The sequence below is a fragment of the Paralichthys olivaceus genome, chromosome 6 (assembly GCF_024713975.1).
Source record: "Paralichthys olivaceus isolate ysfri-2021 chromosome 6, ASM2471397v2, whole genome shotgun sequence".
Lineage (NCBI taxonomy): Eukaryota > Metazoa > Chordata > Actinopteri > Pleuronectiformes > Paralichthyidae > Paralichthys > Paralichthys olivaceus.
Window position 1 is genome coordinate 26,000,771 of NC_091098.1, and position 16,422 is coordinate 26,017,192.

The window sequence follows — 16,422 nt, forward strand, 5'->3', positions numbered from 1 at the left end:
GGTCCGAGACTCTGACTGGAGGAGATTGGTCCCCGCGGGTGGACACCTGAGCCCAGCCTTCCCATGATTCATTGCGCGACCGAAACCGTCGCAGCTGCTTTCATCATAAGTCAGAAACAGAAACAAAATGACGTAATACGAAACCTGTGAGGCCTGTGAGAGAAAAATAAAAAATATTAATTATTTTAAAAACTCGTCTGTTTATTTTTCTAAAATCAGAATAACGACACTTAAATTATTTAAATGGAGAAAAATACAATGAAGCGAATAAAAATCTGACTTGAATCAGGATTTAATGGGATTACAATATTTTAATCCTAATTTTATTTTCTGACTTTTTAAATCTTTATTTCCTTTTTATACCCCCCCCCCCCTCCAAAAAAAGCTGGTGCCAATCAATCAACATTTAAAAAACTTTAAAAAACTGAAACGCAGCAAAATATGAATTAAAAAAATATATACATTAAAGTTTAAAGTAAGAATTATGAGATGAAAGACTGTAAATTTACCAATGGAGTGTTTACATTAATTAAAAGTTTGAACATAAAATGGAATCACAGTTCATTTCCTTACTACTTAAATTAAGGCAATGTTTTGTATGTGAGACATTTTTTAAAATAAATTCATATCATTAAAACTCAAACAAATACTTTTTTTAAAGTCAAATATAACGAATCAGTAATTTTCCTCAAGGAAAATGATTAAAACCATGAGTGACAGTCCAGAAGAAAACTCAGCACACGTCTTCTGGTTTCTGTTTCTTTATTAGTGGAATGGAATATACACCTCTGTGCTTTAATGCTGTTTTCTCCTTCACTCATTCACCTCCACTCACTCTCTCTGAGACAGAACATCACCATCCGTCTCTCCACTGGACCAAACGCCGTCACGCTGAAGTGCCGCTTCTCGTCTGTCGCTCTGTTTACAAGAACAACACCAGTGTGATGTTTGTCTTCTGCAGTTGAAAGGCGGGAATCAAACCTGTGACCTTTACACTTCCTCTTCTGACGAGCAACCAGCACTTCAGACAAACGTCCAGTGAAACGTTTTCAAAATAAAAGCAGCTGATAGACAGTTAAAGAGCAAACAAACAAAACGACATCTTCACATATTATCTGTGAAAAACCTGAAATGACTCATCACATGAAACAAAGAGAGTCGACTAGAATTCTGATCTGGAGTCGATCGTATCCATCAGTCGGTCAAAATACAAACTTTGAGCTTTGAGCAACTTGAAACTGGAATTCGTTGATAATGAGCTCAACAATACAAGAATCATTGAAGATCAATAAAAAATAATCCCCCGAAACTTCTCCAGATGTTTCCTGGAAGTAAAGATAAAACTCGTTGTCATCAACAAATCGAACAGACTCAGTAGATTTCAGTGACAGTCGTGATCTCCATGGTAACCGTCCATCCTCAGTGGAAACAGATTCTCCGCTGACGTCACGGATTTTAAAGTAATTACCCAGAAAACGTTTTTTTTTTCCTGGCGCGAGAAGTTCGGACCCAAAAACTGAAGCAACAAATTCATCTTAAACTGTTTGTACGGACATAAATTCATCATGAGGGTAATTTGACACAGACTACATCATATTAAAATTCTAATTACAGTATTTTAATGTATTTGATAATTTTGGTCATAAATTGATAAAATCGAGGAGATTAAGGCAGAAATTAAATTGATTAAAACTCAACTACAGAGGTAACTCATTAATGTGCAGCTATCAGAAACTCAAAGTCAACTTTTTTTTTCTGGAGCTTTCGACTGCCTCCGAGCTTCGTCATTCACGCTGATAGAGAAGTGAGACACTAGCTGTTTTCAGACTTGACCTCTGGGTAAAATCCGAAGGTCCGCAGCCTCTAACGAGACACAAAGCTCTGGAAAAACACGTGAGTGGACTTTGAGTTGAGTTAATTTTATCAAACAGACAAATGTGTATAATGTGGCGATTAAAGTAAATGAGCTACGCGTCAACATGTTACAAATAAATCATGTGATGGGGCTGAATGTAGCACAGACATCGTAACAGTTGATGAATGAGATCAGATTCAGTGATGAACTTCCTGTTTAGCCGGGCGTTCACGTAGACAACCACGTGCGTCATTTGCATAATTGTTGACGTACTCGCTGTTTACGATGCGTGTTACCGGAGTGTTCCACCAGAGGGCCCACCGCAGAACTCAGACCGTATAGAACGTCAGGATTTTCACGTAGACAGCCACGTGGGTCATTAGCATAATTGTTGACATACTCGCTGTTTACGATGCGTGTTACCGGAGTGTTCCACCAGAGGGCCCACCACAGAACTCAGACCGTATAGAACCTCCGGATTTTCAATCTGTAAAAAGTCGACACTCGACACACGATGCCTCACAGCTTCTTGCGGATGCTTAGCGTTAATTTGCCGTGATTGAAACGCAAATGTCAAAATGAAGTTTATCTCCAGCTGAGGATTTAAACTCAGAGAAACAGGCGGCGTGTTCGGTCTCCTCTCTGTCGTCTCGCTTCAAAAAGAAAACAGATAAAATACCTATAACGGTATCCATGCATATTTGTGACTGCTCATCTTACAAACACACACGCGCTCACACAGACGCACACACAAACACCCGCTGGCTCGCACACAAACACACTCACACACACTTTGCATTCTGGCGAGGAGCATGCCTGAATGATTTTTTATTTTTACTTTTGAAATCAATAATTTATTAATAATTATTTCTTCTAACGTACACGTCTCTGTGGTGCAAACACTCGTCTTGAAAAGTTTGGGGTCGGGGGTCGATGAGGAAACAAACCAACGACTGATAGAAGAACAAAATAAGTCGTCATGCAAAAGAACGGACGATGAGATTTCTCCCCCCCCCCCCGCTGTGTCGTGTTGTTTTTTTTTCTTCTTCTCTGATATGGTTGATAAATTGATCAGAAGTGCTACTTCTACTGTACGAGGCTCATGCACGGAAGGACGCCATCACATACCCGACGACTTCCATCTCTATCTTTTTTGTTTTTTGTTTTTTTTGGGGTTTGGGGATTTGATTGGAAGATGCAGGTGAACGTTTATGATACAAAATATGTTACAGTATGTACGTCTTGTCTCCTCTGGGTCTCACTCACACTTTGAATGGTCGAGGAAATGCTTCACGCGAACGCTCACAGCCGCGGTGACGCGTCTCTGATCGTTTTCAGCCGCAACACACAACGATACAGATTTAATTATTGAGGAAAGTTCATTTGAAGGAGAAAAGTTTCTCCCTGTTCCACTGATTTAATCGACAATCTTTCGTCAGTAGTTTTTATACCTGAAGTACATAAAGTGGCTGCAGTAATCCTTGTTGTGTGGAACGTTGACCGAGAGGTTGAACTAAATCCAGTGGAACAAAGATAAACAGGACTTATTTTACTACATTTTCTATAAAAACTGTAGTTTTAATAGAGGTAACGTTGCGTTTCCTTTGGTCGCCTGTTGGTGGCGTCGCATCTTCTTTGTGCATGTATCAGCTCAGTGTTTGTTAAAGTCAAAAGTGACTTTTTATCCAGTTTTTACTTTTCAGATCTTTATTTATCTACTCTATATTTGAAGCAGATGCAGATTTTAGTCTCTGGATCTTTGTGAGTAAACGTTAGCGGTAACTTTAACGCTTTGATTCTGGACGTATTGTTCTGATAGAGTGACCCCTAGTGGTAAAAAACTTCCCGTTACCATCTGAATCAACGTGCTGAAAACGACCAGAGTCCTTGTCTTCGGGACAAACGTGAGTTTCAGGTGTTTCATTTCTCTTCTCCATTAAATCTATTGCAGAATACTCGTCATGTCGTCTCTCACTGAGACGTTTACATAACAAATACTTTTTTAAGTTGCTTTACATTTTGTTTCCCTGCATTAACGACTTTAGGTTTTCAACACACACATTATTATTATTGATGTTATAATTATTTTCCTGTTCAGAGGTGATGCTATTTTCCTGCGTCTTGTAATGTTGCATATTTGGAAAAGTAAAAGGCTTTCGTTCCCGGTCTGGGACTCGACCGGTTCACATAAGATTCATTCACAACCATTTGGAAAACCAGTAAATCCAGTTCTTCTCAGACTAGTTCAGCTCAGTGTCGATGTGTGAACAGCAAAGATCAGTTAAACCCAGTTCTGTTTGGATTTACATGCATTTTCATGAAACCAGTCTCTGATGAAAGTTGAAGAGTTCTCACTCATGATTTCCTGAAAGCGTGACCTGATGTGACCTCCATCATTTACACACACTCGACTCCATTTGACTCCAGAGTCGTCCCTCATCCTCGTCGAGGACATCGTGACCCATCGTTGGGGGTTAAAACCTACAACTTTTACATTTGAAGCAAAAACAGTCCGACGCTAAATTTGACGTAGCAACATTTCCTCTGCTGCCGGGATTATAAGGAATGAAATGACGCCAAAGTCCGAGTCTGTCTGTCCGTCACCCGTTTCCCACGACAACCAACTTCTGAAGTATCCAAAAGACCAACATCGCACAAGGGTTTGTCCGTCTGCAATTTGTATCCGATCACAGATGAGCTCAAACCAGCGTCCGGTCGACAGTCTCCCAGATTTAGAAACCAAACCTACGTCAGCGACAAATATCCAAATATACGTCGTTCTCTGGGACGTCCTGATCGTTGGGTGAACGGTTCTCAGGGTTTTGTTGGTGTCATGAGGTTAAGCTGAGTTGTGCAGGGGTCAAGTGCTTGTTGGGGTCATGAGGGGGCGACTCTTCAGACCTATGGAGACGTCCCCGTGTGTGAACTTACCTTGATTTCCCATCGGATGCCTTTTTTTTGTGTCATTGTACATTTTGCCTCTTGACGAGAAAATCCCTTTGTCACAAAACCTCCGTCTGCTTTGTCTCCAAAATCTCAGCTAGCAGCGCACCCCCCCACCCCCCCAGTTCAGGGTCACAGAGGGGTCAAGGGGATTTTTAATGTTCACGGTGTGGGGGGGTGGGGGGGGGACCGGTGGGGCGGCAGGGAGGGAGACAAGGGTGGGTGGAGCTTGCAGGTGAGGTCTGAGGTTATAAGTAGGAGACGTTGATGTTTTCATGGGTGTAGGCGGTGGCGCGGGTGTTGCGCAGGATGCCGGGAATGGGGGCAGGCGACGGGGGGAGGCTCTCGTCGGGCGTGTTGGCGGGCGGCGTGGGGATGCTGATGATGGCGGCGGTGAAATCTGGATCCCCACAGTTCAGCTTCAGATTGGTGGACTGGGCGTTGAGACTGGAACGACTGGGACGAAGAAAACAAATGAATAATTAGATGATTTATACTTTATACATTCATACACAGTCACTGATTCTTTATATATATTCATTGATCATCTTTATGCGAAGTGAAGGATGGTCGTACGTTTGTGGTGGAATGGACGTGGTTTTGATGTGCAGGGTGTCCAGCTCCTGGACGCTCCCTCGGCTGACGGACACCGTGGAGTTGGCCAGTCGCATGGCGGCTCTCCTCCTGGCCCGCCGCGGACAGCAGCCGGTGGAGTTGTTCTGCGCCGCCTGTTGGCTCGACAGGGAGGTGCTGCGACTGGTCCTGAAGCCGACAGACTCGGTCATACACAACTCGCTGTAGTTCATCTCGTCAGTGAACTCGTGGTTCTGTGAGGAGACGGAGGAGGACACGCTGAAGTAACTGAAGAAACACTGAAGTCTTTAACGAAAGAAAGAGATGTTGAAATCTAATATCACTTGTTCCATGTTGTTCCGCGTGTTCCATGTATGTCGTGTGTATTGTATGTGCGTGTTCTGTGTATGAGTGTGTACATGTATGAATGTGGAGGATGTGACTGGTGAGCTGTGTCTCCGTCCTCACCGTCGTTTTCTCCAGACAGTGCAGCAGATGGTGATGTTGGTGCTCGAACGCCGATCTGTTCTTCACACACAGAGCTGTGCTGTCACTGTCCCGGTCCTGCACACACACACACACACACACACACACACACACACACACACACACACGTTTATCAACAGGGGACATTTGCTGTTTTATTTTACACAAACCAAACAGTGACGGAACAAGGAAGAATCAAACGTATGTGTTCTCATCAGTCTGTTTCGTTTATAAATCAGATCGTCTGAAACACAAATCAGAGAACGTAGATCAGCAACAACAGAACCTGACAGTGGGAAAAACTATTAAAAGACTAAAAACCAAACGTAAAGACTTATTTTTGCGTCCTGACCACAGAGTCGAGAGAATCCACATTTATTTATATCAGCAGGAAACAGGAGAAAATACAAATTGTTCTTTTGAAACTTTTCAGATAAAACTTGAGAATTAAACATTAAAAACTTCACCTTGCACGATTTTCTTCAAGAGGCTTAACAGGAAACGCGATGGCACATATTATTAAATTATATAATATTCAAGTCTCTCCTCTCTCGTTTCAGTCTGATCCCCTCCATCCCTCACACGGCTAATCTCTCGTCTTTTTCTTCCTGCTTCCTCTCATCTTCATCATCTTTCTCTCTGGTGTGATGTTTCACAGCTGAGAGGCTCTCAGAATAAAAAAAATCTCAGATTACACAAACACACTCATCTTCTTCTTCCCCTTCTGCTCGTTCTCTTCCTCTGCTCTCCTCCTTTTCTTCATCCTATTATTTTACACTTCCTCTCATCATCATCCTCCTCTTCCTCTTTGTCCTCTTTATGCTCTCTGTAAATCCAACAGTCATCCCTTTCTTGCTCGGAGCAGAAGAGGGATTACGACTCAACGATATCTGTGTGTGTGTGTGTGTGTGTCTTCTACCTGAAGCTTAGACCCATTTTACTGATAAAACATTTAAACCTGGTGAATGTTTCATCTCCTGCCTGAAGAAAAAGAAAAACTCCACTGAGTCGTGATGAAGCTAAAAGGTAAAAAAAAAAACATTCACATGTAATTTCACCTGCATGTGAACATCCTGTTTATTTCAGGATGTCCCACTTCTGTGTTTTCACAATAAGAGCGTCTACAGTGTCGTAACATGACGACAAAGTCAAGAAGATGAATCGCTGTGTCAGGGATGAGATGTTCTGGACAGAAACGTCCTGAAGGACTACAGGGACCTCAACCCTGTAGTCCTTAACCACCTGAATCTTCCTACAGGTCCCATAGAGACCTCTAGAAGGACTAGGATCTCGTAAAGGATCACTAAAACCTCCAACAGTCCCAGAGAACCATTGGAACCTCCTCAATGGACACTACATCCTCCTAACATCGCCTGAACCTCCTAAAGAACTGTAAGAACATTTAACAATTAATAAAAACATGTAGAACCTTCTCAATGATACCCAGAGCCCCCTAGAGACCTACAGAACCCAGAGAGGATCTCCAGAACCTCCTCAACGACCACTACACCCTCTTTTAGAAGCCACATTACCTTCTGAAGGACCACTAGAACCTTCTTAACGACAATAATCTCCTAAAAACCATCAAAAGAACTGCGTCACTGACCACATGAGTCTTCTAAACATCCAAAGAACCTGTAGAACCTTCCATTTAAACACTTAATCATTTGAAATGATCCAAATCTCCTCAACAATAAAGGAACTCAAGAAACGTTCCCAGTCTACGTGTGGAATCTTCTGAACGATCATTAGAACCTACAGCTTCTGTCTGTGGCTTTTATTTTGTCACTTTGAGACAACAGGAGGAAGTGGAGTCATGTGACCTTTCAACTTGTGGGACAGATTCTTTGTTGCTCTCACCTGGAACATATGTCATTTACTATCACATCTTACATCTTATACTTCTATTATCTCTCCTTCTTTCTCTCTTTCTCTCTTTTATCTCTCCGTCTCCTCTTCACCTCCTCGTCCAACTCTGTCTTCTTCGTTTCTCTCTCTCCGTCTCCATCACTGTCTCAGTTAACTGGACGGCAATCCTGCTGCTTGATATTGAAGAACTATCGACTGTCACTGTGTGTGTGTGTGTGTGTGAGTGTGTGTGTGAGTGTGTGTGAGTGTGTGTGAGTGTGTGTGTGTGAGTGTCTCACCCCGATCGCTCTGTCTTCTTTATACTGGAGGAAGGCGTTGGTTGTTCCTTTCTTTGCCATGCGGATGCGAGCCAAGCGCACTTTCTGTCAGACAGAAACACAAAGAAAAAACAGCCTCGTCAGCACATCACACACACACACACACACACACACACACACACACACACACACACACACACACACACACAGGCAGTGATCGTTGACTTTAAACTCAGGTAACCTGCAGAGCTCAGGTTTAGATGTTAAAACAGTTTTGCCTCTTTAAAGGTTTATTCCGTCACATCTCACTGACGCCCTCACACACTCACATGATGATTATTGACGTGTTAACATTATTGTTCACGGAACATGAAGCGTGTTCAAGTTAACTAATCTGCGATATATTGAAATCAATACCAACGTTTTCACCTTGAACCAGCAGCTTGATTAAAAACAGTGGGATGGTTCAGTGAGTGTGAACACGGAGAATGTTTGCTGTTTTCAGACCTGCACTGAAGTCCGAACATTTTCCTGAAAGTTTCTTTACGTGAGAACAAATATCTGAGTTAGTTGCTCTCAACGTTTTCTGGATCTTTTCTTGCAGCCTCAGAGTAAAATGTCCGAGTGAGAAAAAACGCCAGGAACATGTCTGCAAACTTCACAGTGAGCGAGTGGACGTGTTGACGAGGTTTCCAACACGTGACGGAAACTGGAAGAAGAAAAATATCTATAAATAAAATAAAAGTGAAGCTGAACTTTAGATAAAAAGAACTAGAAGTTATTAAAGAGTTTATCTCCAGTTTTCAGCTGGAAACTTTTAAAATATGAAGAGTTCTGAACAGAGTTTGGTGGATTTTTTTCCGCGGCAGCTCTCAGAGGATCATGGGTAATATCTGTTTAGATTGATATACTTTGTTTTTTTCTCTACAGGAAAATCACTTCATACCTCGGACACGCAGAGGGCGCTGTTGCTCGGTAACAGTAACATAGTGTTGCTTTAAGTCAGTGTTTGTGCCACAGATAAAGAGTCAGACCTGCTGAGCCCTCATCTTGTCCGCTCTCTGGTTCTGGTGGTAGATTCGGCTGAAGTTGGAGACGATGACGGGGACGGGGAGCGCGATCACCAGGACGCCGCTCAGAGAGCAGATGGACCCGAAGATCTTCCCTGCGATGGTGTTGGGAACCATGTCACCGTATCTACAGGGAGAAACAGGCGGTCACGTTATCGGTCGATGTCACAGCCTGAAAATCCCCAAACGCTTTTTCTCCTGTTTTAAATAATAGTTGAGGAAAAAACACATCGAAGATTAAACGTGAAAAATACAACTTCTCTTAAAGGAATAATCCTCCTGTGCATTATTACATTTACAGAAGTTAATAGAAAGATAGACACACAGATACACGGATAGATACAAAGCTGATTTCTCCTCATAAGATCTCACAGTCTTCCATCTAAAGGTCTACACACACACACACACACAGGTTGCTGGTTGCGGCCTTCACCTTTCATTGTACCGAGCCATAAATCACAGGAGCAGAGACGAGGAAGAGGAGATTAGAGTGTGGGCAGGAGGCCAGGACGGTCTGAGACACAGCGAGGAAGAACAAACTCTTCACCGCTGCACAGAGTCACAGTTTCTCTGTGAAACTGCTGAACTGTTTTTTATTTTCAAATCCGTGTTTTTAAGTTTACGAGGTATTCGTGCGACGGCTGCAGGACGTTTCTGTTCCGAGCTTCACTCTGTGACGGGAGAAGCTGCAGCTCTGGTGACAGACTCCTGATCGGACCAGATTAATAGATTTCTCTGCTGCATCACTGAGCTCTGGCACACAACTCAACACTTCCTGTGTCTGATAACAGGAACTGCATTTTAATAAACTCACTGAGCCAAAGACAATTTGATCATCACCCACAGGAACATAAATCAAACACAAATGAAGGTGCAGGGCGACACACACACAGTCTCCGAGACACCTTTATACTAACACTGATCAACATGGATTTTAAATCATCCCTCAAAACGTACTAGTTTTTCTTATCTTTATTTGTCATTTCTGTGAATCACTCTGTAATTCCAGGTTCCGTATAAATAAAGTTTTAATTGTATGAACACCAACAATATTACAGGACTGATGTCCTAATGTTAACACAGGGGGCGCTATCATAAGATATATATGAAACATGTTCCTACAGAATATTTAGAGTAAAATAAAGATGGACGACATGACAGCTCCACAAAAGTGAAGCCAAATTGTCGCCCCCTGCTGACCGGCTGATGATTGACAGCTGAGACTGACGTGTGATTGGTGGAACCTCGACACCACAGCTCCGCGATCACAGACTCTGCATGATGTTTATTTAGTTTGAAGATCCGAGCACGTTAGACCGGTTTGTGTCACACTGATACACGAAGACATTTAACTCAAAGTAGAAATGTAAGAATAAAGAGGAAGTGAGGTCACGGAGCGTTCGAATCACACATACAAAATAAAACCTTCCGCTTCAGAATAATCCCCAACAATAAAACGAACGTCATTTAAATGTAAAGCATAATGTTTATAAATGAACTCAACATTTAAATGTGAATTTTCATTCTGAGATAAAAGGCAGAGAATCACAGCAGACTTCAAATGACGGAGGAGACTCGGAATAAAACGTGTGACGCTGCACAGCTTTGAAATTACCTTCCAAGTTTTTTTTTTTTTGGTAAATCACCTCACAGATATGAGCATTAACGCAGCAGACCAGGTCGTGGCCTTATTTTCTGAAGGACTGAGACATAATCCACTGCGGCAGGAACACCAGCCCCGAGCTGCAGCTCATTACCTGGATATCTGATCTGCTGAACAGGCTGAGCTGATTTACATGTCTGAATATAAAGAGTTTCATTTCCTCCTCTGGAAAAAAAAAAGTGGAATCATTCTTGTAAAAAACGAAGCATTTTATCAGAAAGAAAACAAATCACACAGACGTCATCGTTTTTTTAAGTGAAGCGGCGAAGTGAAGGATGATTCACAGCGACTGTGGAGTCTTTATTGTGTTTGTGCTGAACTCAACCACGATGATGAATCATTTCAGAAAGTTTGAAATCACTGAATAATTGAAGTCAAATAAAAATAGAATTTTGCACATAAATCAAAACATATCTCTTCAGTGTTTGGTTTGGCTTGTGGACCCCAGATCAGCTCATATTTGATCCATCTTCCGCAGTAGTAGCGCCCCCTGTGTGGCTGTGAACAACGACAGGAAATGGATTGTAAATAAGGATGAACGACGCGTCACCACTTCCTCCCATTATCCAGAAACGAAGCTCAGATACAAACCACAACTATACATTTTAATATAAATAATTATAAATAAATTTAAAAGAAATTAATAAAACCAAATATATAGAAGTAGAATTAATTAATTCATTGTATTCATATATTTTCTGTATTTATTTACTATGTGTCTGTCTCTATTTCTCTCTTCTTTAAAACGATCGTTTATATGTTTAAATTCAGGAGAATCCATCAACCTGATCACAGCTGACGTCCCGGTGTAATTATGAGGAAATGTAAAAACGGTCCCTGAACTCAACTTGATTATCCTCCATCCATTATCTGCACACTTAACCTCTGAGGGAGCTGGAGCCAATCCCGGCTGACTAAAGGGCGAGAGGCGGGGCTCACCGGGGGCCCGTGGTGAACGGTTTGTGAAAAGAGTAAAAATCACACTCGAGCGTCTTAAATAATTCGACGTCGTTGAACTGGCTGACAGGTTTGTTTCTCTGGATCTGCAGGAACTCAGCGTCTGTGTGACGACTGAGCTCAGGTCAGTTTCACTGGCCCCTCAGCAGGGAGCCATATTGGCAGCTGGGAGCCGATCGATGCAGATAACAGAGCGGGCCGAGAGGAACAGAGGCCATCTGTAATTGTTGGCAAGAAGCGCTCGGATAAATCGACTGAGACGTCAGACTGAGGCCAAACAGCCGGGATGGATCTTTGCTGGATCACTAACTGAGTCCTCCCTGAATGTCAACCAGACCTAAATCTGACCCCGACGCAAACTCCCTCACGTTTGACTTCATTAATTATAATCTGCAGAGAAGTCATGACGCTTTCCAGGCTCCAGAACAGAGTTCAGAAAGATACAGTTTGAAATATGAACCGCAGATTTTACTGGAAATCTTAAAGTGATAGTTCACCGAAAAACTCCTTTTCCTCTTTTCAGCCGATGTTGATCTGAGGAAGTGAAATAGGAAGTAAACATTCGGAGGGAAGGGTTCTGTCACCAACCAGTCCAGGGTGTGTGGAAGCCGTTTTCTACCAGAGGATGAAGATCGAAACCCCGAGTGGACGTCGTCATCTTAGAAAAGGGGCAACAACAAACTCGATACACAAAAAAACTATCGTTACTATTTACAATATAAGCAAAGTTAAAAAATATTGAAGCACGAGAAAACACTCGGCGGAGATCAAGTCGGGTTTGAGGCTAACAGCTATCTGGCGTTGACAGGAAGTGAACCGCCGGGCAGAGCGGAGAGAGCGGAAGTGCATCACACTAGATTGTGCAAGTAGAGAAGAGACTCAAAAACAGAAACACCTGCTAAACACCAGTGACCTCAACAAGTCATATAACTCCATTAACCCTGGTCTCACACACACACACACACACACACACACACACACACACACACACACACACACACAGTCTTGTAATCGTAAAGCGTCCTGCTGCTGTTTGCGTGTTTTTATGATCAGAGAGCAGCAGTAAATCTGTAGCAGCCTTCAGTCTACAGCCGAGCATCACATGCAGTGCACCTTTAATGGGCCGTTAATGCTGCTGTGTGTGTGTGTTTGTGTGTGTGTGTGTGTGTGTGTGTGTGTGTGTGTGTGTGTTGTCCCCTGAGATGAACTTGACTCGTGTCACGTTATGAACTTGAAACAAACGACAGTGTCACTACAGCAGCAAACTCAGTCACACACAAACCTGAGTGAATCAAAAGTCCGCAGCTGAAAATCGTTTGTCTGATATAAAATCCCAGTGATGTTTATTATTATCGGAGCCTGAATCTTTACGTGCGAGTCGTTCTGAAAGATTTACATCGACCAATGAGCTCAGAGCGGAGAGCCACAGACAGGAAGTGCAGACGACGACGTGTCGGTTTGAAATTAAAGAGGAAGAATTCTAGATTCATACTTGATAATGAGTTTGATGAAACGCATTCTCCCTGTGTTTGTCTGCGTCAAAATAAAAGTAGAAGAAAAGAAGGTCAAGAGGTCGGCCAGTCACTCTACCCAGAATCCCCTGCAGACATACACACACACACACACACACACACACACACACACACACACACACACACATATAAAGCATGGTTCATGTTCAACTTACTGACATAATCTCCACCACACACATACACATTTGCATTGTATGTAGACACACACACAACATACATACATAATAGAAGCAGCCCCCCCAACACACACACACACACACACACACACACACACACACACACACACACACACACACACACACACACACACACATCCTCTTGCATGTAGAACAACACACAGTTACATTCAAGGTTTATATTTAACTCATTCAGACAAAAAATAAGATTTTATTGATTTATCTTGTTCACTGACCTGAAGAGAATTACTGTAACACACACACACACACACACACACACACACACACACAAAGCCGATACAATACTAATCTTATGCTGATTCAGCTCAGTCTCAGTAGCAGGATCCTCGGTGTGGCCCACAGCTTCAGCTCATTGTTCCCGTTCACTGAACCATGACGTCAAATGAAAACATGAACAACACCTGTGATTAATCGGTTTCACGCAGCGGAGCCCGACACGTCCGCTGAAACACGATGAAGACCATAATCTAACATGGCTGTTGTTCAGTCTCATTAGAGCTCAACGTCCACACGGACTCGCCTGTGTTCATGAACGTCTTCGCAACGATCAAAGATACAACGGAGCAGCCACAGCAGAAAACGATGGGGGTCAGCGAAGCCGCTAGTTCAGACGATGACCACAAGACACTGCGGGCGTCTTTATGACATCATCACAACCTCCTCCACCGTCACTCTGGACTCTGCACTGCCCTCTAGTGGAAGCAGAAGTACGTGGGCATTGGTGGTTACATCATTAATCTGTTCGTACATAAAAGCAGCATAGATAAATCTTTCAGCCTCTTTTATTACAATCGATTCTTCCTTTAGCCGTGAACCTTCGTGTAAAGCACTTTGTAACCTCGTCTAGAGAAGTGCTTTACAAACAAAGTCATTATCATTATTATTATTTTAATCCGACCCCGAAGACGAAGCGTCTCGGATCAACGCGTCGAACCAGGCTGCGATGCAACTGTTGACCACGCTGACATCACAAGTTTCATGTTCCACCTGCAGAGGTCGAGTTTCTCTCTAAAACCTCGTGTGACTGCAGAGATGTGATCACCGACGGGGTCTACAGCTGTTAATGGTGAATTATGGATGTCAGCATCAGAGGGCGTGTAGCTGGTTAGCATCGAGAGACAGAGGGAGGACAAAGTTTCTTCACCTTCACTCCCCCCTCTCCTCCCCTCCTCCTCCCTCCATACATTTCCTTTATTTCCTCCCTCGTGCCCTTTCTGTTCTCTCCGCCATCTCTCCTCCCATCTCCTGTTTCTCGCAACCCCCCCCCCCCCACTACCCTTTCTCTGGGGTCATTATCTGCAGCTGCTGGAGCCAAGTCTCCGTCCGGCAGCAGGAGGAGAGGTGGAGGGAGGAGGACAACACGCCGAGTGGAAGCTTGACAACAAGCCAGAAGAGAGGGACGAAGGAGGAGGAGGGGGAGGAGGAGGAGGTTGGGTGAGGACAGATAGGGAAGAGGAGAAGGAGAGAAGAACAGAGGAAGAAGGTCAGGAGGAAAAGAGGACAGAAGTGGAGGTGTAGTAAATCTATATTCTTCATGCAGGGAATGCAGAGCCGTCTGAGAAATCACAAATTAGGCACGGAGCCGATTGAATGAATTTATATGTGAAATTACTCACACATGTGTTTTTAAACATATAGATGGAGATCATCCGTCTGTCCAGGGTTCTGTCTTGTGGCCCCTTGAAGAAGCTCACAGACCTGAGGCCCCCAGACAAATCCCTTCACTTAAAATGTCCCTCCACTGCCGGGACATGTGGGTGTGTCCTCAATGCTTCTTTATCCGCAGCACAGACTGAATCTTAAACCTGCTGACAAAGCCTCTGAGCAAGGCAGCACCAGACCAACACCCCCCCCACACTTCAGAGCTGGAGTCAACCGTCGTGATAAGTAAAGGTTTTCCGAAAGGGGGAAACTCTCAGGAGGCCCGGGTCAGCCCGGTTATTCTGAGACACTCTCTCAGTACGCTAAATATTTCATGGTCAGGATTATGTCATCCTGCGCCGAGCTACGATACCGAGAAGACGACAGGACGGAGGAAAACAGAGGTGAAGGAAAATAAGATCCAGAGCGACGCAGACAACGAGGCAGAGACACAGCTCTGAATTTAAAAGAAAACAAAAGTGTCTGAAAGCAGAAAAACACAAGGACAAACGGAAAGACAGATGGTCGTCTGCTGCGCCCCGATTGGTGCAGATAGGAATCCATTAGCGCCAGGTCAGCCAATCGAACGCAGGCATGCACCGATCCTTATCACCCACCTGTAATAGGCGAGCGAGCCAATCAGAATCTGATAGAGGGGACAGACAGCCGATGGTAATTAGTTTAGTGAAAAACAGGAAGGGCAATCAAACAGCAGGGTGATTCCTCCGATCGCAGAGACGAAGAAGAAACAGAGTCGCTGAGTCGAGACCGAAGGAGAAAAAACTGCAGCGTCAACGTCTCCTGCATCTTCTCCTTCACCTTTATTTATTCACAAACTCCAACACAACACAGCGACGCACAAACCACACAGACACACACTCAAACTGACCCTGAACTCACCACGGAGCAGATCCCATACGTGAAGTACAGTTTTATTCATACTTTAATATTTATAAGACTATATAAGATTTATATAAAGCTGTATGTGGTTCTATATATAAATACTGTTATATCTCTTACACGGTGTTTGCTTGTTGTGTGTTTGATATTGTAAAGTGTCTACCTCAATATGTAAAGTGACTTGAGATAAAGTACGTTACACAAATAAAACTGAAATAAATTGAGTCTGACCACAGACGTGAGACGACTGAGGACATAAAGAACCCGTTTTTTTTATTTCTCTGTTTGTCTTAATCAAATCTAAACGTCAAAATAAAGCGCGTGTCGTCATGAATCAGTTTGTGTGAGGGGACGGAGGATGAGGAGAAATGTGAACTCCGTCCACGTGAGTCTCCTCCTCTGCCTGTTTGAATTGTTCTTCACAAGGACGACGTATCGACCGATGACTCCGATCATCAGCTCAGTTTGCTTTTCCTCTT

At 43.4% G+C, this 16,422-nt stretch overlaps 1 protein-coding gene across 1 annotated transcript in view; it reads right to left on the minus strand.

Annotated features, from left to right (window-relative positions):
- Positions 1 to 745: 745 nt before the first annotated feature.
- Positions 746 to 16,422, minus strand: part of kcnd1 (potassium voltage-gated channel, Shal-related subfamily, member 1) — a 41,597-nt gene continuing 25,920 nt past the window's right edge. Inside the window, exons 5-9 of the mRNA XM_069527170.1 lie at positions 9,018 to 9,180; positions 8,005 to 8,088; positions 5,840 to 5,935; positions 5,375 to 5,625; positions 746 to 5,254 (exon numbers count right to left, since the gene is read on the minus strand). Coding sequence (XP_069383271.1) covers positions 5,047 to 5,254; positions 5,375 to 5,625; positions 5,840 to 5,935; positions 8,005 to 8,088; positions 9,018 to 9,180 — 802 coding nt within the window. The 3' untranslated portion in view covers positions 746 to 5,046. The remainder of the gene's footprint in view (positions 5,255 to 5,374; positions 5,626 to 5,839; positions 5,936 to 8,004; positions 8,089 to 9,017; positions 9,181 to 16,422) is intronic.